Source organism: Enoplosus armatus, chromosome 11 (genome assembly GCF_043641665.1).
Source record: "Enoplosus armatus isolate fEnoArm2 chromosome 11, fEnoArm2.hap1, whole genome shotgun sequence".
In the NCBI taxonomy this organism is placed as follows: Eukaryota; Metazoa; Chordata; class Actinopteri; order Centrarchiformes; family Enoplosidae; genus Enoplosus; species Enoplosus armatus.
This window is the reverse complement of record NC_092190.1, coordinates 16,622,018-16,648,413: the sequence shown is the minus strand read 5'-3', so window position 1 is coordinate 16,648,413 and position 26,396 is coordinate 16,622,018. Positions and strand designations below refer to the sequence as shown.

Below are 26,396 nucleotides of genomic sequence, written 5' to 3'. Positions count from 1 at the left end.
GCATGCAAATATGGCATTACGTGTCCTGGCATAATCAAATGACATCACATTTAAAATAAAAAGTGCAACCCTGGTTTGTCATCAAGGCAATAATCTACGGTCGTGTCAAAACATATTATTGTGGTTTGTAGGTAGAAGAAATAATTGGTATCATTTGTAATCAAAAGCGCTAGAATTTTTCCTTTACGAGGAGCACCTGAAGGCATCATAAGACATGATCGCTAGCTTAACTAAAGCAGCTAATATGGGCTAGCCTGCGCAGTTATGATGTACTGTCAGTGCTGCTGGGTAATTTACCCGCAAGATAAGCGAAATCTTTGGTAGCGTTACACATAACATATGTATTAACTAATATGTTTTAATTTGTAGGACTAAGGGGATAAGCTGTGCGATTCAAAATTGTACTCCGACCAAGGGAGTCAATCGCTGAAAGGTAACGTATCGTTGTTATCATTTGCTGATATATCCACATTAGGTTAGCTTGTTAACGCCAGTCCATAATTTGGCCTATGTTCAGCGTTAAATAGTGTTACTCTTATGTCACTAAAATATTTGTGTAATGATTTAATCATGGTTGTTTGTTTTGTCCGTTGTATTGCTGTTCAGTTATTGAAATAAAAATATATATCCACATCCGGAACTCCTTTAAAAAAGTTGGCTTGTTGGTAACAGTTTACACCTCTTACCATTAAACTTAAGACTTTTTGCCATTCTACAATTCGGGATTCTTATACAACCATACTTTAGCGTTTAATTTCTTAGTTTAAACAATGTCCGTCTTTACTGCTTGGAGTCTGCAGTCAAAATATAAGCAACTTAGTAGGGAATGTGACAAAATAATTGCATGTGGAAAGCAGTAGACTATTTGGATAATTCTAAAATTAGAAGGTTTTGTCACTGCTCGAGAAATATTTTTATGCGAATTGTAAGGTCTCAGTCTTCCTTAGGTAATTGCACTGTGTTCAAAACAAAAGGCAAAACTGTTTAGCAATCAGGACAAAACCTTGGACCTTGAACTGCATTTACAAACTGAAATCAACATGAGGTGCGGTTTGATCTCGCACTTGATTAGCCTAGACTAATATTCACTGACTGCTGGACTAAGGTTGTGTCACAATGAATGAGGAACTGTCATTGGCTAACTTCGTACAGAATCAGTCACTAACATTTCACATAGTTGAAATACACACACACTCACATTGGCCTGCTTTCAACACAACAAAATGCTCAGAAATAGGCTGAGAGGAAATTGCACCAATCATTTCCAGGCAGGCAAAAAGACGTTAGACTGTGGTTTAAACCCCTTGACTGGCCAGGAGAGCATCACTCGATATCATTGAAAGTACAGAAAGTTGATGACAGCATTTGGAGAACTGAACACAAAGCACAAATGAACCCATGACCCATACACATACTGGAACCAGTTAATCTCAATCAGTGGGTTTCAGGTGGTACAAAGAGGGAGACCAGATATGTAAACATCAGCATGTGCCAGATCTCGTCAAAGGAGGGGCTAAATATAGAAAATAAGAGAAATGTTTTCAATTCAGTTGTGTATATAATGTAATCTCACATGTATGCACATAACTTTACATGTACATATACGTGCACGATGCAACTCGTACAGTATACACTTACACATCTACACACATACACGTGAAGAACAAAGCTTTATAATACTCTCCCAAAGAGATCAACATATCTTGCAAAAATCAACATGTGAAACCACCCGCTCACTCAAAAAGGGCAATAGTTTAAGGTGTCATACAGGCCAAAAGGTGTATCCAATATGCTTCATGTTAAGATATGTTGGCTAAAGATACTGTGCAATCCCCAATTGCTCAGTAGCCAAGAGCAGAAAGAGGAAGACAAGGGAATAACTGTTTCTGCATAAATGTGTATGCATGTAAAAGAGAACGCAAAAACATGGAGCTCAGCCAATTTTCTCTGGACAGCTAAATCTTAAAAGTATTTGCTCTCTTGTCCTTCCATTATTTCTGCAGATGGAGGATTTTGAGAGCAGTGCTCTGGGTCGGGTAACGGTGTACTCCATCCAGGGCTGCCCACACTGTGTGCAGGCTAAGGCCACCCTGGGGCGTTTGGGAGTACCGGTATGTGACGTGGATGTGGGGAGGCATCCAGAGCTAAGAGCCAGGGTGAAGGAGCTGACAGGACGCACTACAGTCCCCCAGATCTTCTTTAACAACATTCATGTTGGGGGCAACGATGACCTGCAGAAATTGGTGAGAAGGAGTGGAAACACCTAAAGATAGTACTTCCCCATTTGACTAGTATATGTATTATAATACATTTATATATTAATATTACATATTTCTTTATTTATTTTGAACAGCATCAAAACATCCTAATTGCATCTACTACTATTGAAAATTGTGTTTAAACTTGTCTGTATGTGTTGATCTGTTTCACTTCCTCAGGCTCCTGAGGAGCTTCAGAGGTTGGTGAATCTGGTCAAGGACGAGCCTCTTCCAGCAGATGCTCCACCGCTGCCACAGGAGAATCAATCAGAGGACACGTCTGGGGACACAGATGGAGGTGAGGGATTTACTGGTCCAACAAAAAAATACAGAGTTCTTGCTTTTTCTAGATCAGCTTTGTTGCCTTCACATGTGGCAACAGCCAATTATATCACTGATGATACATTTTGTGCAGAAAAGGTCTTAATCCTGCAGTCAGTAATGCCTTAACCTGTTCTTAATGCACAGTTCATGGTGTGTTTTAACTATTATTGTGCAGTGTCTTCTGCCATTGGGGCAGTCATTGGGGGGATTAATGTTGAAGGATTAGTCTGAAAACAAGATCAGTGTCAGATTGGTTTGGTCTGCTCAGAAATGGGTGGTCAAATGGTGAAATGGCCCCACTGAGGGGAAACACCCTTAACGTGAGGTATTCACTCTCTAAATCTGGTGTTTACAACTAGCGCTGGCATATGTGGACATGGTGGTATGTTTGGGTAACAGGAGGTTTGTTTGTGTGTGTGTGTGCTCATCTCCTGTCACCCATGCCAACACGCAGACAGTTGATACGGAAAGTTGATACTCTGGATGAACCCAGCAGCACCAGGCTGCCTCACAGATCCACATTATATTATTAAGGTCCCTACAGTGTAAACAAAGTCTAAATATTTCTCTAAGGTGCTTACACAGCCCTAGAGAAATATTTGAATTCAGTGTGAATTTATTCCTTCATATTTATATCATTATGTTAAAGCTTTCATTCCATTGGTCCTTGCCCCTTCGACAATATTGTTTCACAAATACTGCCCAGTTTTGGCTGCTATGAGATGCATATAGGCCACTGTGTCGCCTAATGTTAATGTGGTGATAAAGAAACAGTCAAAGTTGTCAGGCCATGAACACTCTAATTTAATGCTGTTTGGATTTTGGATGGAAATATATGGACATACTAAGGATTTTGCCTGTTGAAAGTTATTTTCTGTTACTTTGTGGTGCTGAATTATTAATTTGTTATTTGTGAGCAGTACTCTGTATGGCTAACTAGTTGCATGTAGTTTTCCGTATTATTTTTATGGACGTAAACAGATTTATTTATCTCAAGTTAAACTGCCTTTACATGAACAGTAAGCAATTTGTTGCTTTGGTCCTAAAGAGCTATGACCTGACCTAATTTGGTGCTTCCTTTTCCACCTACCAGATATGTTTTTTTGCACACATGCTGGACTGCATAGTTGCACATCTGGGTGTGAACATGTGTATTTCTGTTTGTTTGTACATGTGTGGCTTGGCATATTCCTGCCCTCACAGAGTTTAAGTGTGAGAGAGATGAGTTGGCGGACCTGGTAGAGGACCTCAAACATGGCAGTGTGATTGGCAGTCATAGGAGGGGACTGACATTTTACAAAAAGAGCTTCTCAGGTGATCAACTGGTTGACTGGCTGCAGAAAGAGAAGGGCATGGGTAAGTAAGGCTGTAGACCTGCAGTAAAACAGGCTTTCACTGTTGTGTCAGTTTGATTTTGTGGAAGTTATTAGAACAATCTGGTAACTCATTGAACTCTCTCAAAGTGCCCTTATTCATGCAAAGTATAGTCAAATCCAGATCTGTCAACTCTTGACTGTGGCCATGTGTGTGCCAGGAAGGGCTGAGGCCTGTAATACTGGCCTAGCATTGTTGCAGAAGAAGTACATGGTCAGTGTACGTGGCTGTGGGCAGCAGGATGGCAGTTTTGGAGAAGAGAAAGACACCATGGACACGCTGTACAGGCTGCTGGAGGATGACCCTCATTCAGCCCTCAACGCAGGACAGACGGCAGCCTGCAGTCCCATCGAGGGTAGGTCAGGACTGGGCCAGCCTGTGAGGTTCACGCTGACTGGTGTCCTTCAGTGCTCTCTAACCGCTGTCCTTTCTTTGCTGCTGGCTTGGTATATGATCCTCTTGGGTTGGCTTGGGTTTGTGTAGTATGTCAGTGAGCTTTGTGCTGGTAAGAACTGAAGTAGGGGTTAATGATATATCTTTCTCATGAAGAAAAATCATCATTCCATCAGTGATTTCCACCTCCTGTATGATGGCTACGATGCAGTAGTCTATTCTTGACCTTGGAAATATCTGTAGTATTTAATAATAAATGAATAACCCCCCCCCCACCCCCCATAAAGTATAAAAAACGGAACTAAGGAAAATCGAAAAATATATATCATTTAAGCCCTATCTCAAAACTGAATTCTGTTTCTCTGCGGTTTTGGTGTCATCTTTTGACAGGTTAATACTAGTTAGGTTTTCATTTCTTCTCAAAAGTCATAATGCCTGGCTTTGTATTTTTGTATTTATAAGTGAATGTTGCACACCTCTAGAGGCTAACTAACAACACAGAGGTGATTATAATCACTGCTTTTGTAAGCGTTCATGTTATTATGTGTGGCTGCTTTTTTTCTTGAATTTATCTGCAATGCTCTCTTTCCTCACAGGTAATGTTTCCTCATAATAATCTAATTTGCAGAACATCAGGGTTGGCTTGATCTTTACGCAATTTGTTCTTTTTTGTTTTCCATGGATTTATTTCACAGCTATTGTAAATATACACTTACTGATTATGTTTTAGTGCCCAGTAACCCCCCCCAATTTTGTCTCAGCTCATTGCTAATGTTTTGAAATCGGGCTATGAACCGTGTTGATTTTCCGTGACATCAAAACATGGCATATGTCCAATAATTGTCAAGATTCTGGTTCATCTCACTAGAAAGTGCTATTAAACGAATCAACATTAACCGTTTCCTTCTCTTTCTCTCTCTCTCTCTCTCTCTCTCTCTCTCAGCTGCTGAGCTCTCTTTGCTTTTACGGGAGATGATTCTGAAATTGTTCTCCGAGCATCTCTCTGCTGATGGCAAGGTAATGTCCTCAATAACTGAGGGCTTCTGACGCAGAGTGTATTTGTCTGTGTGTTTGGTTGTTGTTGTTAACTGCAAGGTTATGATTATGTGGCATACATTACAAGTTATTGTTTTCTTTGAAGTTTCATGTGCATTTACCTTGTGTGTTCATTTAGATTTTCCTACACAACCTTACTGTACATTGCTATGGCTAAACCAAATGACAAAATAGGTCACATACAAGCGATTCTGTGGCTACAGAGAAAATGAGTTTATGTGCTGTATGTGTTGTCCTTGCTTCCACAGTCTGTGGACTACAAAGGCATGTCAATGAGCCCTGCCTTTGAGCGTTACTGTGAGCTAGCCATTCAGCTGCAGAGGGTGGAGCTGCTTTCGCTGAGTCGGGAGGAGAAGCTGGCCTTCTTCATCAACATCTACAATGCCTTGGTCATCCATGGCTACCTACGCATGGGGGCCCCCACCAACATGTGGCAAAGATACAGAGTATGATCACACAGCTGCACTTAGAAATGCTACCCTCACATTCCCAATAGAGTTTCCTTACAGGTGTTCCTGGAACCCCTAAGCATCTAAGTCTATCAACAGCATTTCCCAGTATTTTTATGTGTAGCTGTGGTTATCAGAAAAGGTGTTGCTCTATAATGGACATACATCATTTTACATGCAGACTGAAATATGAAGATAAAACATGTGCATACTAAACTGAATGAATGGTCGTGTTAAACTCCATTGGGCAAAAGGGTTACCATTTCAAGATGGTCTTAAAGTCATGATGAAATGAAAAATTCTCTTTTAACCCTTTTAGATTACATCCACGGTCGTACTGTGCGCCTGTCTAATAACATATGCCAAAAAAATTACAGAAAATCTATTTCTTTGTGTTCTTATATCAAAATCATGTTTTCTTCCTGTAAAACAAATTTTGACGTGTGCTTACATAAGCTTGAACCAACCAATTTCAACCGACAATATCATGACATCCACCCATCAATCAATCTTCAACTTTTAGCGGCACAGAGCTAACATTCATTAGTTACCAGCAGCAAGAAGTGATATCTGTGTTGCCAGATCTCGCGAGAGTGTGTGTGGCTGAAACAGAGACAGGTCTCGAACAAAATTAATTTTCTCCCAATTTGTCTGAAAAATGCCGTTTTAGTGTCAGAATGTTCAGAAGATTTGTGGTCTGTGAAAAATTGGTCCAATATTCACTTTGGGACGAAAGAATCGGTCATAATCTGTGCTCACATTCACTTCTCTCATTGGAGTGAATAGACTCAGGACCTGGCGCTAGTCTCCTAAAGGGGCAGGGCAGTGGCGCAACCTACATGACACAGATACAGGAAATGACTTGAGTTGAGGCGTCTCCTTTCTAAACCGTGCCAATACTGTTTCACAATACGGACGTTAGATACTCTCAAAATGCTGTTTCAGCTCGGTTTTAATTTTTGATTCAATTCACATGTACCTACGCAGGAATGGATGACATTATATTAACAATATTTGTTTCTGTCTCATTTTGTAGTTCTTCAACTATGTGAGCTACCTGATTGGAGGAGAAGTGTTCACATTACAGGACATTGAGAATGGTATTCTGAGAGGGAACAGAAAAGGAGTCGCACAGCTTCTAAAGCCCTTCTCCAAAACAGACCCCCGACTACAAGTATGAATATTTCATTGATCCACCAGTGACAGTTTTATGTGGAATAACTAATGTAATGCTGAATTGAATTCCCCATGTTGTCCACTAGGTGGCCCTTCCGGATGCTGAGCCCCTTATTCACTTTGCCTTGAACTGTGGCACTAAGGGCTGCCCACCTATTAAAACATACACTCCACAGGTAAGCAGGTTTAAAAAATACTTTCCTAAATTTGGTTGGTTTTCTTTATATAGCTAATTTCTGTGAAGTGAAGGTTATTTACAGTCATTGTACAACATATCTGGTAAATACTATGAACTTGAATCACTTTCGATCTACTCAACCCTATCAGGACATTGATAGCCAGCTCCGCATTGCGGCTGAGGCCTTCCTGGAGAACGACGACGGCTGTGTGGTGGATTCTGGGAAAAGCGAAGTGCGACTTAGTCAGATATTCAAGTGGTACAAAGCTGACTTTGGAGGCACTGATGAGAAGGTAGTTTTGTATGTCTGTACTTCACACATAAAGCACTCTGTACTGTGATGGTAATGATGTCTGCGGACTGAAATATGGTCATCAATTGCTGTTCATGTTTGAGGACCAAGTAAAGTTGTATAAATTAATGTATGCAATGTTTACACTTGACTTGCCTATTGAAATCACATCTGAAGAGCAAACATTAATTATTTTATTTACCTTGTTTTAGCAAAGCTTGCAGTCTTATTCACAGACAAAACAGTCTTGTTTTGTTTAAGACGGTAATGAGGCCAGTGATGGAGACAATGCAACAGTTGGCATCTGTACAAGTCTCCATCGTGTCAACCATGAAACCTCACCGTGTGTTTTCTCTTCTACGTTGTCTCTCTTGTAGCTGCTGAAATGGGTGGTGGAGCACATGGGTGACTCTCCGAAGAAGACCAGCCTGCAGGGTGTCCTTTCTGCTGGGAAGACCAAAGTCAGCTTCCTCCCTTACGACTGGAGCTCCAACAGCACCCACTGAGCATACACACATGAATACATACACGTCCGGCTATGTCTCTTTGCATCTGTCCACTTTCTACTGAGCTGCATCTACTTAAAAACCAGGAGGTTGGTGGTGACGTGCTCGCCAAAGCCCACTAGTCCTCAACCATGCAAATGTTTTTATGCAAAACAAACTGTAAATCCAAGTGACAAGACGGGTGCGATTGCACTGTACCATTGAATCAAACTTCTCTTGTAGGCTTATCCTATCTTTAAGGTCTTATTGTAAGCTCCTACACCCTTTGCTTGGAAGTCCTGTACTGTATATGAGTTGTACATTTGAGGTTTATTGGTTTGAAGTAATAACAACAGAGCGTCTATCTAGTTGCTCACAGTACTGCAGCTGCGTATTTAATAGGATGAAATGCACATTAGGCGTGTTATTAATGTCCTCAAATTATCACAGAGAAAGCTAACAGAAAGTATACTGTATAATTATAATAATAACAACAATCATCAATATGGCTTCCATGCAGTCCTAGACTTTATCACGTCAGCAACTCAGGAGTCATGGATTATCACGATCTTCTCTGTCCAACACAACACTCGCTGGGGTATTTATGTGGAGCATTTAATCAGGGCTGATCCAAACACACTGCCTTGACAAGCCATATCAAAACCCTTTGAACTTACACACCTACTCATTCATGTTTAGCGGGCTGCAGCTTCACCACAAAGCTGGTCCATCATTTCAGATGTAAACAAGTTGATGTTTTCTACAGGGAAAGAAAGTAATAGCTGTTGCAGTTTTAACATGAGGCCCAGTGGATATTAAATACTAAAATAAAAACACAAACTCCGCTTGCGGCTGTAACACACCAGATGTTAGCCTTTCCTTTTCTAAACATCTATGACCCAGGTATCAAGCTCTTTTTCATTGGACAAACAAAATCTGGTTACTTACTGTCACTCATCTTTCCAATCAGCAGTCTTTGTAGGACCCTGTCCCTGAATTAAAAAAACTTGTTACTCTGTCCTTGCGCACTGACGCAGCGCTCAGACTTGTGCATGTTTTCATCAGTGTCAATTTCTAACCCCTAGTGGCGTTTTGTTTCTCCCTTTCTTAATGTGAACCCACATGGTTGTTCACCCCGCTTTTTGATCCAGGTCTTCCATTTGAAATCGGAAAAAGTGCTACTGATGTGTTTTTAGCGCCGTTATTTAGTAAAAGATAAAGTAATATTGTGAATTATTTAGCAAAACCTCACCCACTTGGGATGCACTCTGACACTTTGCATGTTTATCACCAACTGTGAATCCTGTTGACACAGATTTGTCCACTGTTGGTCCACATGAGAAGAATGGACTGTGTTCTTCCCGCTATCTATGTTTATTCAAGGGTGTCTTTTTCATTTTTTTTCCCCAACATTGACATTCAACTTTTTACCTGGCCTTAACAGTTTGTAAGACTTAGTATAATTACTGTATATGATTATAAGGAGTGTGTGGCTTAGAAAAATCTCTATTTAAGGGGCTTTCTCCATAATTCAAGGATTTTCTTATCTCAGGTCAAAGGAAAATGTGAGTGGAAACAATATTAAGTTGTTTGATGTCATCAAAGCACTGTATGCTGCATGTTTTGTATAGTCCTAACGGTTGCAGCTCATTCTGCACAGCCCATAAATCCTTCGCAAAGACACTGTCATGCACACTACTTTTAACTGTCAGTTTCTTTGTCTTCCAGCTGTAAGCGGCACCAAAGTATATGGTTAGATTAGCATGAGTCAAAACTGGAATGCATTTGCTGCATGAGATACTGGAAACCCCTCCAATCTTGAACGCTGGCCTGCAGCAGGACTGCCTCTCTGTCACTGCTTTGTTTCTGGCCTGCAAGCTCAGCCATAAGAAATAGTTGGACCTTAACATTTACCTCCCAATTACACCAATAAAGTGTCATTTAGACCCTAATATAAAAAATACAAGAGCGCAAACCCAAGTTTGGTAAAGCCAGCCATAATTCAACTCAGTCTTAATAATAGACTGCTCTTTTTCTGCGAGTACATGCTTTCAGTGACTAATGCACCCTTGGATTTACTACAAGTAACGCCGTTATTGAGTGACTGAGAGTAAAACAAAAGGGGAGGACAGTTTGTGGGCTAAAACAAACAAAAGGGTTATATTTATGTATATTGATGATCCCTGTCCTCATCCCTCAAAATTACCTCATGTATCAGGAAAATGTAATGCAAAAACTTTTTTAAACAAGCAATTCTAACATAATCATTCTATTTTCCTCTTTCCTGGGGTTAACAATGAAGCAATATGTTTATGAATATTAAATATGCAATGCTGAACTAAAAATAAAATATATAATGAGTCCGTCTGCTGTCTCTTTCTCTGTATATTCTCACTGCATGTAACATATCTCCTTTGAAGCAGATGATGCTGAAGGGGGAAAAACTCTTTGGTTGTTCATTTATGGGAATAATGTGCAACAAAAAAGTGTTAAATAGAACATAACCATATTAGTTTCATTTGTTTATTCAAACAAATTGAATCACTTTTTCTTAAAGAAAAATAGATGGGGAATCATCATCACCTTTACAAATCAAGTCTATTAACATTTGTACATATAAATAAGCAGATTTAAGGGCACAGTCCCATAAAAACATTACATTAAAAAGTTATTAAACAGATCAACCATCTCAAAAGTATATACATACAACAACCAATGTGAAATATTCTACATGATGAAATACATGGTCATGGAGTTAAACAGAGTAAAAGTGAAAAACTTTGACAACTAGAAATTCAAAGCAAACTGGTATTTTGTTACAGATTTTAATGTTTATCTTTTCCTAGAGTCTAACACTGATTCTGTCTTGGCACTAATACAATTGTGAATAATTCATATACTGTACAGAATAATAGTGTGACAGTATGAAGGCAGATTGATTCTTGTTGTTTTACCATGACCAGAAGACTCATTAACAGAGGCAAACCCAATCCTGACAATCCTGCTTACCAACAAAAACACCTCATTCAACTGTATAGAGATGTGGAGAGAGGACACGACCACCACATGTCCATTGTTATTGTCACCTCTAGTGAGACTTTGTATACATCCTCTCTACTAAGACCAAAGCTCAGCAAGATTCATTTGGAAGACTACAATAAGGACAACACGCATTGAGCTCATCTTTCCACCAATTAACATTTTTTCACCATATTTTATACGGTTGATAAATCCATCCTCTCAGGATAAAATAAGATAAGGCTTTCGAATCATAAGCTAAAGCAATTAATGATGCCATGTTTCTGGCTTAATTTTCAACACCACAGGTGAGGGAGCCAAATGTGCAGAAAGTCCCTCTGAGTGGGACAGGACACCCCCTGTCACCAAGTAATGCCAGCAAGGCATGAGAAAAAACTTTTCAAAGCCAGATCCTTAATGCCAACCCATTTTCTTCGTAAATAAATTATTAGTGTGTAAAATAAATTATTGTTTGTCCATGAAAAAAATTAGTTGGGGGACCTTTTGTCTAAAATCACTGGCTTACTTTACCTGACTGTTAAGGTCTTCAGTGTATGACTGAAATGGACATATACTTCATAGTGTCAACAGGTTAAACTGAAAAACAACCAAAAGTAATCACATCAAGGAAATGGCTTCATTTTTGTAGCTATACCAAGTTCCAATGGGAAGAGTCAGTGTATGGTACAAACGACACCTAACTTCTATTGTAGACCCAGGCATCCTGTGGTCTAATTATTTATTTGGTTACTCAGTCCCCAAGCATTTGTGTTATTTTCAGATCAACTTGTGTTTTTATGACCAATGTTGTTTGAAAAGGTGAATATCATATATTACGAGAGTATATGATGTCTTATGCATGTGTTCACAACTAGTTTTAACTGTAAAAAATTATTGCTTCAAAAAAGGTTCTATCAATTAAATTAGGAGACAAAAAAGTCCTCCAATTAATCATTTTGGCACATATTTCCCCTTTGTTTACTAACTGGTATGTAAGAATGAAATAAGTATTATATCTGAGTATTAAGAAAGGGTTCCAGTGTTCCTTTATCTTGAATGCTTGCCCTGAGCCAGGTACAATGGTCACTCCAGTTACAGCTCCTCTTCACTTGGCACTAACCTAAAGATAAAAAACACATTGATTATCCAGTAGTTCAAGTGAGTTATAAATATTCATACAATAATGGCTTGATACAGTGAATCAGTGAATCAAGCATACTTACTTTCATCGTCAGAATCAAAGCCAAAGAGTGCAGAGCAGGTGTTAAGGGCTTGGTGCTTCTGTAATTCTTCTGAGCTGCTGAAGGAGGAAAGACATTTTTCACAGCGATGCCTGATCTTCTGCTCAGGGGCCACATTATCCACCTGCTGCTTTTCTAGGGCAGGCTCCTTCTTTTTCTTATTGCTCCAGTAAACATTTTTCCTCGGAGCAGCCTCGTCAGTGGACCTCCTCTTGCGCATTGAGAGCAGAGACTCATCCAGGTAGGTGGAGGGTGGCGGCCGGATGAAGGGGGCTTTGACAAAAGTCGCATAGGAGGGATCTTCAGGTTTGAAGGTTTTGTGCTCAGTGATGTGTGGCTCTCCCAGTTTCTGCTGGACTCCCTCAGCCAAAGTGGACAAATCCTCCAGGTCTCGGACATTCAAGGGGTCCCACTCGACAGGCGTTCTTTTTCGACTGCTCTTACTTGGAGTTGCAGGAGCAGCACCAGTATGGGAAGTGGAGATCTTTCCCTCTGACACTTGGTTTGTTGTCTCGTTCTCATATCCATTCATGACAGCTTTGCTGTCGTCTGTGGGCTCATAGCTGACTGTTTTCTCTGAGCAGTTATCAGATTTAGACAGGTCTTGGCTGCTGTCTGGGACATTTACTTCACAAGGTTGATCTTCAGTTTTGTTAATTTCTCTGAAATCCTCAAGATTAGAAGCCTGATCAGGGAGGGGACTCTCCCTCTGCCCCTTTTTACTCTGCAGCCATATCTCCTCAACCTTCACCCTCTGCTTCCACGGCGCCTCAGCACTTTGCTGCTTCGGTCTGCTGGGTCCCAACTCTAGCTCCTCTCTTTGAGGCGCTGGGATGTAGTGTCTCCATTCATGGTCATAGAGACCTTGAAGGCTTGAGAAAAGCTTCTCACAGTCTGTGAATGGACATTGAGGTCTGAAGGGCTGGTGAGTATTGACATGGTCCTTTAATTCCTGCTGTGTCAAGAAGCGCTGGTTACACTCCAGATGGTAGCAGAAGTGCTGGAGAGGAGTATCGTGGAGCTTCATGTGGTCCTTATAATGCTGGAGAAACTGTATCTGCCTGTTGGTGGAAAGCACAGTCAGCACAATAACTTCTTTTGAATGTTTAAAAAAGGTGAAATTTGAAAACAATTCTTGTACATCTGACACCTGGGGGAAAAATAAGTGGCTTTGTAGTCACAGATTGTAATATTTGTAAATTTCTTAAAAATGAGTGCATCAACTGATGAACACTGTATTGTGGATGAAGTACTAACTGTATCGTTACACACCTAGTTGGCAGGTTAATCAAGAAATTTCTTCTCTTCATCTTTTTTTACCTACACATTCAGCACATTCAGACACATTGGTTGTGATCCTGTATTAGTTGTACATGACTTTGCAAATATCAACAACTGGTTAGCCTTTAAAACTCTGGAATTAAAAAAAAAAGCACCAAAACTTGTATTTAAGATAGGAACGTGCTGCTTTAATCTCTATTGGTGTGTCATCATGTTTTACATTATCTGTCCCATATGCATTTACTCATGAGGAAAGAGATGTGTTTTGATTCATAACTTAAACACTTGTGGTGTATATGCCATCCAGGTTCCCACGTTTTAATTGTACACAGTGCACAATGGAAGATTTTTTTAAATAATAAGGTGGATAAATGTGTGAAGATGGTCACATTAAACTGTATATAAGGAAGTCTGGGATGCCCGATATACTGTACGTCTTACCTGAGGCATAGGGTGCACTTGTGTTTGGCCCAAACAAAAGTCTTCTCCAACACCTTCTCTTCGCTAATATGACATTTGATAGCATGCTTTGTTAATGTGGTGCTGATCCTCAAGAATACTCTATCACAGGACTCTGAGGGGCACAAGTGATACGTGATGTCCAAGCCATAGCCATTTTCTCCCGCTGACCTCTCCTTTGCCTCTCCTTCTTCCTCCTTCTCCAGCACAGATGGATCTCTTACAATCACCAGGCCATCTTTAATGACTACCTGCTCATCCTTGAAGTCTACCTGCTTGAATATATTTGCATTAGGGTTCTTGCACTTTTTGTGAAGCACTGACGTCTTTTTGATGAGGGTGCGGAGGTTTCTGATGATCCGATCTTCCCTCTTGAGGCTTGACACTTTAGTTTTGCCTCCAGGTTTCTGTTCAGGAGTTTCCTCATCGGAAATGAAAGTCCGACTTTCGTCCTGAGGCTGGCTCTGATTTTCCACATTATCTACTATTCCATTAGCAGCTGGAGTATCCTCAGTGCATGGCTCCTTATCAGGGGGTTTCTGCTTGCACATTTCATCAATGTGGTCCAGAATATGCTTTTTGGCAGTAGGGAGCTGTTTAAAGCGTTTTCCACAGAGTATACATCTTAGTTTCCTACTCTTAAGGTGTGAGAGAGCATGCCTCATAACATTCAAGCCTTTATAGTCTTTGCGGCAGAAGTTGCAGTGATGCATCAAGTGGGCGTATTGTTGAGTACGGAGTACTCTGTCCTTCCACGTTCTCTTGGCTATCACCTGGAGAAAAGACAAAAAAAACACGGATATCAGTGCTGTGAATTCAAAAGAAAAAGTCAGCAGAATATCAAACAAAATTCCAAACAAAAGTATTCTTCCTGAAGTTTTCACAAGTGTGTGTGGAAACACACCCATTCCACTGCAGTATAGTTTACTCTAAGCAAAATGCTGCTAATGCATCATCTAACAAGTAAGACAAGATTAAAAAAACATTTTAAATACATGTACCCAGTAATTATGACCCTACATTATGAAATTCCAGGGAGGATAATAACAAACAAACAACTGACCTCTGTGTTTGACACTTCTGTTTTCACTGTGGGTTGGGGCTCCTGTCCTGTGTCGCCATTAAGCGCATCTGATGCCGTAGATTCTGGAGGTTGTAGTTTATCACCATCAGGCTTTTTGGATTTAAGAGAGTAGCTGTGTAACAGTTCTACTGGACAATCCAATAACTCTAAGGGTGGACCATCAAGCTCAGGGTCAGCTTCAACAGCAGGAACAGCAACCTGAGGCTCACTAGGAGGACCTTCACAATGCTTTGAACCAAACTGTGTTTGAGATTCCTCTTGGGTTTGTTCACTGAGACTGCTACCACAGACCAAGTCAGTATGTTCCTCGAGTCCATTCTCCTTCTCAAGATCATCCATCTGCTCATGTCGATTCTCATTCTGCTCAATATTTTGTTCAAGTTCATTCTCCAGGTGAGGCATATCCTGCTCTTTGTCTTCTGTGTCAGTTATCTCCTCAAAACCAGACTCCTCCTCTGTCAGGGATATTTCATTATCAGGGAAGGAGAGTTCCAGCTTCGATAAAGGCGTCCATACACGTTTTTTCCCTTTAACTTTAACTTTGACCTTCTTCTTCTCCTTAACCGTCTGCACTTGCTCCAGCCTAGGAAGACCCTGCAACCACCTCTTCTTCTGACCTTTCCTTTTCAAAATTTGGCTCTTCACACATCTAGACAAGTATTCTCTCTTGCGGTTTAGAGGGAGTTTTACAGAAGCAGGATTTTCCATGTTAGTGTGATTGCGCCTTAGTGAATATATAGGGTTATTGCCTAAAGAGGTGGATTTGAGATTGTATTTGATCTCCGGATCATCCCCAACGTCGGCCTCATCGTCAGACAGACATTGTTTTCTCCTTCGCAACCTTCTCGTCCATTTTCTCCTCTTCAGAAGATCATTATTGGATGGGGCAACATGCTTTTTCACCTCTCCATCCATAGTTGTCTTTTCTGGAAGGTCTTGGTTCACAAATGCAGCTTCAGTGCACTGGCAGGAATTGAAACCTTGAGTGCATGAGTCATTTACACAATACAGCTCTTCACTGTATCCCTTCTCCTCTTCCTCCTTCATCTCACTGAGAACAGCAGCCTTCTTGACCTTGTCACTCATCAACTCCAAGCAATGGGTCCTGAGGGTCAGGAGGTTCCAAAACTCAGGGTCAAAACACAGGGGTTCCTTGAGCATCTGGAAAATAAAGATAATGTAATGCTAATATATTCAATATACATTTATATCATATAATACAATCTCTCTTCACCCCCTCTCACCTGCAGAATATGGAAGCGAACATTGGTCCGGACAGGGCTGTTGTGGGGATGCGGCTCCTGGTCAGGATGCATGTAAAGCAGGCAGACAGTTCGGTAAGCCTCCAGGCTGCGTTCCTGGCAGAAGGCCAGCAGGGCACACGCTCGACAGATCTCCAGGTCATGAGGCAGCAGGAAGGCGATGGTCTTGCAGACCAGGGACCGGGTTACACTGTCAGCTGACATGTCACACAGCTGCAAGGCCCTGGCACAAAGCTCCACACAGACCTGGACTCCTTCACCCCCCAGCTGTCCAAAAACAAACATACTAATGATTAAAACATGGTAAAATTGTAGATAGGAGAATCTTTGACATAAGGGAATGATATACTTCGTAATATTTAAAAACAAAATAGTAATTTTTGTTTCAACATTGTCCTCTACACGAGATCACTGGCAGATTAGCACCATCATAAGGCTTTGTTTTCCTATGGAGATAGTGATGACACCAAATTGAAGTGTGTTTCCAACAGTGTAAAGGATGTTTTGATCTGACAAATATCTTCTGCAGGTATGAAGTGTGAGTAAGATCCTTGTCAGATCGAAGTATTGTCAGTTGGTTCATACATGTTTCAGATGCAAGCCTCGAACAGCGTGCAGAATATTTTCTACTCGTCTACGTCAGTCGCACCTCTGTGGTGACCAGTTTGATGAAGGGGAAGATGGCTCTGACGTTGGTGGCAGAAGAAGCCAACTGCAAGCACTCAGCCAGGAAGCCTTGTCTGGAGGGATGGGCCCTAAGATGCAACCTGCTCCAGATGAACACCAGGTCCCTGCAGGAGGCAGCGGGTGACAAATCAAAGACATCTGGCTCAGTCATAAGTTAATTAAGCAACAACTGTTCTAATTCCTGAGTCAGTAAACAGAGGGGGTACTGAACCAAACATCCTGCCTCCCCTTACTACAAGGTTCATTATACACATTGAGCAAACACTTGGTAAAACCTGACATCAACTACGAACACTGATGAGGACAGTCCGATATAGTATTAGAGCGATGTACATGTCTAAAGGTCATTCTTACCAGATGTAGTACATGTCTCCATTGTGTAGCTGCTGGGTAAGGAAAGCTTTACACAGCGACAACAGAAGCTCATCTTTTTCAACTCTCTCCGTGTTGCAGATGATCTCCACTGCATCACGGCCATCTATCTCTGCCATCTGTAGAAGCACACACACGCGTATAAACAATACACCAAATACAAAGTAAATCAAAATGCATTTCTATCAATGAGGGATACCAGGAATAAAAGAATCATCGTTCAATTGTCTGCTCATAATTACAGGGTCCATTCACAATCATTTAATACAGCATCAGTTGACGTTTAATCATTTATTAAATTACTACTGTTTGATACATATATTTGACTATTTAAAACATGTTCTACACAAACCCACAATGCCTCACATCCATTTTGCCACTCTTTGTCTCTTACCTCCTTGTGAAGGTGTTCATGCAGCGAGGCCTTGTAGAGGCAGGTCAGGTAGGCCTGATGGAAGTACAGATGCTTTCCAGCCTCACGATTTTCCAGGCAGCTTTTAGCCAGGGCCTTGGCCTCTTGCATTCGTTCACAGGCCTGCAGATAGCGAACCCGCAGCTCAAAGAATACCGGCAACTCTGAGCTTAAGTAGTCCTCAACTGCATGGGAGGGAATTACATGTATTTACATACAAATGTGGGCAAGGGTGATGTCAAACAGAATAAAACTGATGTTGGTGTAATTAGAATTCTATATTGGTCCTTGAGTTTTGTCGATCTCTCATAAGATGGCATGAAGTGTTTCATGTATTCTAAAATATTAGGTTTCTTATTATTTAGGCATAACAAACACAGTAAGAAACAGCCTGTTGTTGTACTCCAATGCTGAAGTCATGTTTGTGTATCTGTATTCAGCACAGCTATTCAGAAGAAATCCATAGAAAACAGCAGCAGCTGAACTCCATTTGACAGTGCGATTTGACAGTGACTACTGAATGATAGACAGCAAGGAAAGGCTAGAACACAACCTGTCACGCTCCCTATCAATTAGCACAGCTGCTCCACAAAGCTGTGTGCTCTCACTCTTCTACCTGTACCTCTACATTAAACTCATTATGTCTGTTGATGACACAACCTCATTGTGTCTTATCAATGGTCGGTCACAGGAGTGGGGTGACCCACTTGACTATGTAGTGTTCTCTGTGTGCATGCCATATCAGTCGTTGAATATGGTCATGAGCCTACCCTCTTTTAGTGGCATGTCTGCCTCCTTCAGGATTCCTTGCAGCACTGGATTCTCCCATGGGCCTCCAGCTTTGATGATCTGCTTCACATGGTGAAGGTAGATGTTCCTGTGCCTCAGGAGCTGAGCATGGCACTCCTGCAAAGGGTGGTAAAAAGCTGGTTCATTCAATTTTTTTTACTTTTGACCACAGCTAGGACTTTTAAGACACTCTTGTTCATAATTGCCAACTAAAACAATTACAATGTAGCAAACACTGAAGTAGTTGTTATTTTGATAATAAAACATTGGGGTAAGACTAGCTGTGTGGTAGTGGTTTCGGCTAGGTGCTGATAACACTCACAACTAATGGCAAGGTATGGTAGCTGGGTCTTATGAAAGTGTGTTGTGTGAATGAGAAAAATAAGGATTGAGACAATGGGTCCCTTTTTCTCACCTGAAACGAATCAAGGATCTCTTTCAAAGGCTTTTCCACAAATTCTTCTTTGCTGAAAAACAGCATCAGTTCAAAGAAGCTCCTGCAAGACAATGAAAGGAACATTAGTTTGCAAAAAAAACATCTTAATCAGTTCTTTTCCATATAAGTGCTACTGTCAAAGAGTAAATAATGAGCACATTGTTATGCCACTACTTAGCATTTGCTATTCCAATCTAAATGAGAGCAAATGCTGGTCAACAAAGATACCAACATTAAAAGATACAGTTTTCCCACAGGGGTCACTCATGCTAAAATAGTTCCACACATGGCTCCTAATCGCAGCAATTGGTTCTACGATGAAGTTGACGTGTCCTGCCTTCTGGTAACAGTTACTGAATTAAGAATGGAAAATACAGTGGGCCTGTTTATCGACATTCAAAACATATTCGGTTTTCAAGAAGCAAAGTACATACAAGGCCAGACTGCTGAGAACATAGTGGATGTGCTGACAGTCATCAGGGAAGGCAGCAGTGGCTTTGGTGAAACTGCTCAGTGCAGTCCGCAGCACCTTCAGTTGAGGAAGAGGAACTTGCCATTGCCCTGTGTACTCCTCAACCAACTGTGGAGGACACCACAAAAACATTCAAATATTTAGTCATTTCAATACAATAACAATTTATCTTACAGCATCTTATAATCCTATAATACAGCATATATTATAAAATTGATCACCACAATTTTTTTTTTTTTACCAGTTAAACATTTGATTAAAAAAATTCAGCACATTCAGACATGGTTTGTTTCAGTGTGCTGGAGCATGTCACCTGTGGATGTTACTTGTAAGTACAGAGGGCTAGAGGAAGTTATTAACGTTGATAACATTAGAACTTGAATTACATTTAACCTAATCAAGTTAATATAATGTGCCATGTTAATGTCATGCATTCTAGTCTGACCAATGTCATGGCCATGAAAAATGAACACTAAACAATTCAACCCTACTGGACACCGACTGCAAATAGTGTGCTGCCTACAATCGGTTAGGGACAATTGTATTATTTGGCCACAACAATTAGACAAAAATACAGATAATCACTTGGCTGTGTGTGGTACATCAAAAGTACCTGCCTAATCTTGATTCAAAGTTAGAAATGTTAATCTACAGGATGAATCATGGCACACATATATTGATAAGTATTCAATACGGTGTCCATACCAATGAAGTATTCTAAATATTCCCTGTGCACATGAAGACACAAACTACTCATCTAATAAAGCATTTCCCTAACTTTCAGCATTCTTGAGTTTACTGTGGTGTGATATCTTGTCATGTTTAATAGTTTATCATGCCATAATTCTATTCTGACTGACATCTCCATGGTAACAGAGACCTCTCCGTAAAGTGAGGTGGCTAGTTAGTGTTTAAACTAACGTTAGCGTTACTGCTAATACATGATTGCTAAAAAAAAAATCAAGTTTCCCATTGGTGAGTGTAGCTAGTTAAATCTTGTATTTACCTACTATTAACCCGGAATTTCAACTACTGGCATTTGAGAACGGGCTATGCTGTGCATTACTTCATTTTTAAAACAAAGTGTTGGTAATAATTACTTAATAGTTTAGCGAAACACAGCTCACTATGTTAACCTCATACCGATAATTAGCTTAGCTTATCTGACTAGCTATAAAGCTATTATCAAATGTCAGGCAGATATCTCGAAAAACAGTTAACAGCTACTGCACCTAGTTACCTAGCCAGGAGCACAGTTTATATCTATATACATTTTGTTTACCATTTCTGTTGTGTTTCTGACGGGGTATGCCACAGTCTTAGCTACACAACTGCATAAATAGAGCTAGGTTAGTCTGGAGGCTAACGCTAGCTAGTGACGCTAGTAGCGTTAGCAACAAACACACACCGACTAGGTAGACCATCTAATAAAATGGAGTCTAACATACCTCACAAAACTCAGAGCAATAGCCTTTGCTGTTCAGAGACGACTGATTGCTGCAGTGTCTATTACACAATGTGTCCAGAGCTAATTCAAGCCCGTCTGTTTCTAAATCACTTTCGCTGTCCGCCATACTGTCTGCTGTATCCAGCGCATAGTCAAACTTGCCAGGTCTGTAACGTAGCAGCATCCTCCTTCAACCCGTAGGAAAACACTACAAACCTGGCAACTAAATAATTACAAACGTACTAATAAAGTTTTTAAGGTTATTAACAAAATACAACAAGCAGTCATATCCAACCATTTTAAATGTATCTTGAAGTTTAAAAACACGAAGGCGGGTTGATTAAAATAAAAGTGTTAGATAAATCCACTGTCAAACTAAATAACGTACCTTATGTTTTTACGCTTATTCCCTACCTTTCAGGCAGTCTTTGAGCTGTGTATTCCACATGCAAATCAACTTGCAGAGATTCAAAACTTCAGATAGTTCATTCTTCACAGTGAACACAGAACTATTAACTCGTTTTTCAAATGTAGCCTGTTTATTTATCATCAACAAACTGGACATCAAGATTAATGAGACTAGACAGTTATTTTAGAGCCTGGGTGATTCAGCTGGAGGCATCCTGTTCTCCATGCCATACTCGAGAAAGAGACAGGACTTTTCTTTGTGTGTGCCTGATGCCTTCACTGATGTTCCCTGGAGGGGTGTACATACACCTATGCTGCTGCAGTTGTTTTTGTGCTATGGAGACAGAATGGGCAGCAAGCCCCTTTCATAACAGATGGGGGCTCAGTGGGTTTGAAAGCACTTCAATTCTAGTCTTTAAGTTTTATATTTCAAACTCTGTGAAAACGTGTGGGTGGGGCAGGGGCAAAACACTTGCAAACCACAGCTGAACCCTGGCTCTGTTCCTGGCAGTGGTACCTCTGTGGTAGTCGTGTGTTTTCGTCCTGGTTGCTAGTGATTCCCACTAGTTGTACGGTTTTCCTGCGTGGTGTGCCTTAATGAAGGAGGGATAGTGAACTTCCACTTATACAGCTTCCCTCAGCTCCTGACCGACAGGTGAAACGGCTGGCCACACCATGTGTACCAAAGGCAGCACTTTTCTGTCTGCACCTGCTCCATTTTCTTCCCTTATTTTCAAAATAGATATATTACAATACAATATTTGAACATGATCCTCATAACAATATGTTCAATAAGAAAGGAAAAAGTCTCTGTTGAAGGCCAATTACTTGCTTGCTGGGTAAGATGTGGATGCAATGGAAAAGACTCACCATCATATATAAGCTAGAGTGAATTTAGTCATTTAGTTTTTGGTTTGATGTCTTCTTTTGGAATATTTCTTGTATATTATCTTTTTATAAGCAAACATATCTTTTCAATGAAACATAGCGTGTAACACAGAGAGGACTTGAACATAAATGCTGATTTTTATTTTATTGCTTTTATTTGTTTGATCGGTGAGGCCAAATGAACAATACCATATACACCTTCCAGATTTCATTAATGTCTTTGTTGTATCTGTGAAAGAGAGAGATGCAGTTTATCACAGCCAACTGGAAAGTCTGCAGTATTTGTGCTAGCCACAAGGTGGCACCATCAAATCAGAATATTGAAAATACATTCTGTTCAGCAGACTGAAATATGGGGTTGCAGTATATCATATCAACATTCATTTACACACACAGATTATCAGTGAGTTATCATTTCTGTTATTCCTGCAACCATTCTCTCCATACACATAGAGTACATATACTGCACTCATATCACTTACCAAATCTTCACCCAGAAAATTATCATTAACCCAGAGAAAAACAGGGGAATATCATTCATATGTGGACTGTTTATTATTAATTATTGAGACAATGAGAGACAAAGACAGAAACAGTATACAAATACTGGTCATACTGTCAAAGATGTATGTAAGCATATGACACACCTTGTATTATCTCTCTGGCATACAGTACACCCTCGCACTTGACTCATCCACAATATTTCCATCAACATATCGTGTATCCTCTTGGAGGCAGTAAAGAAATAGTAGTTCTATTCCAAGTACTTGAGTGGGATTAATGTAATGAGGATTTCTCCATCGGTGGTTCTCACATTCATTAACCTACTGCAGGCTATGGCGTGGGAGTCAGATGGGAATTGTGTGTTTTATGGCCACTGGATAAATAAATAAATAAATAAATACCTTAAGAAATAACTGAAAGAAACATAAAAGGTTGTGCAAAAACATCAATTAAAGTGGCAGTGTCTCATAGAACCTGTAACCCTAATACCTTCTCCAAAAGTTAACCTTTTGTAGTGAAAGTTGAAACAAGCTGAATTTTTATATTGGTCCCCAAGTAATTTCTGTATAATTCAGAATGTGTTATCAATGGTATGATTTGGTCCTAGATCATGAAAACATTTTCTTCACATTGAAGGCATTCTTAGCTGTTAATCCTAAACATTTAGAAAATGGTATGGTATGTTAAGTTCAGTAAGTTGGAATGTTTTACGTGGCTGAATACACACCATATTCAAACTCAACTATTTCTTTTAACAATCACTGCGACAGTCAATTAGATAAAAGTCACCCTCCATAACATAATGGCCGCAGAAAGCCACCACTTGATATGCTGTGGTATTTTACATATGTTCTGTATTTCAGCTAGCAGCTTGGACTGGATAGGGGGGGGGGGGGGGGGTCATTAGCTGGAACAGACAGAATGGCCAGCTATTTCAAGACCTTTAAATGGGGCTGATCACTAATGCTCAGAACCCAGACCTCAAAAAGGTCAGCAATGGCCCATTTTCTAACAACCAACATGTCAGTGTCCCTTGAAACACACCAATTAACATCAAGGAAATCACAGGCTGTTCTATTAATAGCAGGACTTGGATTTCAATGTGGAACTTTGCTGCAAAGCTCATTGCTGAGCTGGTGCCATTTAGGATGTTGGAGTGCCTGGTGGAGTGTCTATAAATGGGTGTCAGTCCTTTTCCTGTTTGAGATTATTCTCTTTGAGTCAGTCATTGAGTCAGTATTCAGTCAGTATGCTCTGACCTCCAGCCTTTAGTATGTCTCTTCTCAGTTACATGTGTGTGGTGTTGTATGGGTATGATCATGCATAACTGTAACCATCAGAGGTAATGACTGCACCTAACGAGTCTTTGGAAAGCTTTTTTGAAGTCTTCGTTAAATATGGTGTAGATGAGGGGGTTGATCAGCGAGTTAAGGTAGCCCAACCATGTCAGAAAGTCAGCCATCTCCATCGAAGTACTGCAAGAACCGCAAGTGTTGACGATCACCTCCTTGACAAAAAATGGCAACCAACAGATGACAAAGGCCCCTATTATCAACCCCAACGTGGATGCCGCTTTGCGCTCCCGTGAACCTGAGATCCGTGGTCCTTGGTAAAACTGGCTCCGACGTGACTCACTACGTGACTCATGCCGGCGCGACTTGCACTGGAAAGCCTTTACGGATACGCGCACCCGTTCTCGTGGAGGTTCCTCAGTTGAGGGTTCAGAGAAAGACTTTTCTGGGGGGCTTATGGGCTCCGGACTTCGAGGTCCCCCATCGACGTCACCATCTCCAGCAGGGTAAGATGACGGGATCATGCTCCCATTGGTCATACATGAGTGACGGCTAGCCCGGCTGGCCTCCCTGCGTATAAAGAGGGTCTGAGCGGCCCGGTAGATTTTGTAGTAGAGGATGAGGATGAGCAACAGGGGGATGTAAAATGCTCCGAGGGTGGAGTACAAGGTGAAGGCCATGTGATGGTGAATGATGATGCACTGGTCTTTCTGCTCTGCATCCCCACTGTAGTGTCGCCACAGTAGAGGAGGAAGTGAGATGAGGATGGACAAGAGCCACACCACTGCCACCATTGCCCCAGCCCTGGCCCCCGTGCGTTTGCGAGAGTACTCCACAGCATCAGTAATGGCCCTGTAGCGATCGATGGCGATTGCAGCAAGGTGCAGGATGGAGCATGTGCAACAGGTGATGTCCACACTTAACCAGATGGTGCACACCACCTGGCCCATGACCCAGCTCTCTTTCTGGATGTACATGATACTGAAGGGCATGACCAGCACAGCCACCAGCAGGTCCGTCACTGCCAATGAGCAGATGAGGTAGTTGGCCGGGTGGTGCAACTTGCGGGTGACTGCAATAGCTGTGATCACCAGGCAGTTGAAGAATGTAGTCAGGATAGCCAGTACAGACAGGGTCACCGTAAGTAGGACCTTACTGGGAGGGAGCTTAGTGGTCTCCAGAGAGTCATTGCCACTGCTGTTTGTGGCAAACACCCCTTCAGTAAAATTGGGGAAATCCATTCTGTAAAGAGAATGAAAAGAGAGTTGTGCATTAGGCAAAAATCCTCAGGAAATTGTATTTAGAGTCAATATGTTTTGTGACTGCTGTGTATATTATTTGTTTTTCATCTGGTTAAAATCTGGCATAGAACATAATCAGTCAGTCAACATTTTAGTGCCATAAAATTCACTTTTTGCAAGAATGTTATTATTCTTCACCCACCTTGTTCTCCTTTAAAACATTTCTGTACTTCATACATAAAGTTTTCATTCAAAATGTGCTTTTAAAGATAATGGACTTGCTCAAGGTCTTGAAACATTAAATGGTTGGCATTGCTTTGAAAACCTTTAATTCAACTTGCCCACAAGAGTTTGCCAAAGCAAAAATCTAGCAATCCAGTCCTACCTGTCTAGGCTCTAACGTCTTGCATCCAGTTGGTTCAGTGTAAAGCAGACAGTCTGCTCTGATCTGTCCTGCCTGCTAGCTCCGCCATCACATCACCTCTGTCACTCATCAACACCTGGGAGAGGGAGAGGGAGAGGGAACAAGAGAGAGGTAGGTAGCGCGACAAGATCATGACCTGCCCCTGGTATCTAAAGTTGTGAATTCAAGACCCAGTCAATGCAGAATGAAAGAACAAGAGAGAGATGTTGCGAGAAAGAGAGGGACAGCAGGATAGGGAGAGACTGGAGATTGGAGAGAAAAAACACTTAACAGCAACACAAGAGAGTAAAGATCAGTCAAGGACGAGTACACCTACACAACAGTACAAATCACTGCAGATGCAGTAAATGTTTTTTTTCAAAAGCTAATGTTTGCATGCCTGTTTGAATTTAAATTCACTTAATTCATGTGGACCACTTTCTCTGACCCTGGATCTGTGGCTCTTATTCCAAACTGATCAATTGAGTATTCACCAATATGACTTCTGCTTTTCCAAGTAGGGTCAATCTAGTAACATAATTCATTGGCTTGGTTATAAGTATGATTATCCTGATTTCTATTTATTATAACATGACTGTCGAAATGCTGTTTCAGAGGCTTTCAAACTCAATCAGATTAAAATTTGGTAGATCTCTGTTTTGGAAATATTAGCATAAACATACTTGCATGTAAAGTCATACAACATCAGACAGAA

General features: G+C 40.8%; 3 protein-coding genes across 4 annotated transcripts; 1 reads left to right on the top strand and 2 right to left on the bottom strand.

Annotated features, from left to right (window-relative positions):
• Positions 1 to 268: 268 nt before the first annotated feature.
• LOC139292281 (uncharacterized) lies at positions 269 to 8,847 on the top strand. Of its 2 annotated transcripts, XM_070914558.1 has the most exons (12): positions 269 to 288; positions 370 to 433; positions 2,004 to 2,243; positions 2,439 to 2,556; positions 3,786 to 3,938; positions 4,117 to 4,311; positions 5,293 to 5,366; positions 5,654 to 5,851; positions 6,891 to 7,028; positions 7,117 to 7,206; positions 7,358 to 7,501; positions 7,878 to 8,847. In XM_070914558.1, exons 3-12 carry the CDS (start codon positions 2,004 to 2,006, stop codon positions 8,004 to 8,006), a joined length of 1,479 nt encoding a protein of 492 aa, XP_070770659.1. In that variant the 5' UTR covers positions 269 to 288; positions 370 to 433; the 3' UTR covers positions 8,007 to 8,847. The 2 variants fall into 2 exon arrangements, with proteins under 2 accessions (XP_070770659.1, XP_070770657.1); XM_070914556.1 differs by having other exon boundaries at positions 277 to 433.
• Positions 8,848 to 11,968: 3,121 nt separating this feature from the next.
• Positions 11,969 to 21,072, bottom strand: znf654 (zinc finger protein 654). Its single transcript, XM_070915315.1, has 12 exons — positions 20,947 to 21,072; positions 19,461 to 19,606; positions 19,006 to 19,087; positions 18,572 to 18,707; positions 17,784 to 17,986; positions 17,372 to 17,508; positions 16,980 to 17,121; positions 16,313 to 16,597; positions 15,041 to 16,229; positions 13,967 to 14,750; positions 12,227 to 13,305; positions 11,969 to 12,123 (listed from the first exon to the last, which is right to left on the bottom strand). Exons 1-12 carry the CDS (start codon positions 21,070 to 21,072, stop codon positions 12,119 to 12,121), a joined length of 4,314 nt encoding a protein of 1,437 aa, XP_070771416.1. The 3' UTR covers positions 11,969 to 12,118.
• A 3,009-nt stretch (positions 21,073 to 24,081) lies between these two features.
• Positions 24,082 to 25,278, bottom strand: htr1fa (5-hydroxytryptamine (serotonin) receptor 1Fa). Its single transcript, XM_070914775.1, has one exon. The coding sequence runs from the start codon at positions 25,276 to 25,278 to the stop codon at positions 24,082 to 24,084; it is 1,197 nt and encodes a 398-aa protein (XP_070770876.1).
• Between the last annotated feature and the right edge of the window lie 1,118 nt (positions 25,279 to 26,396).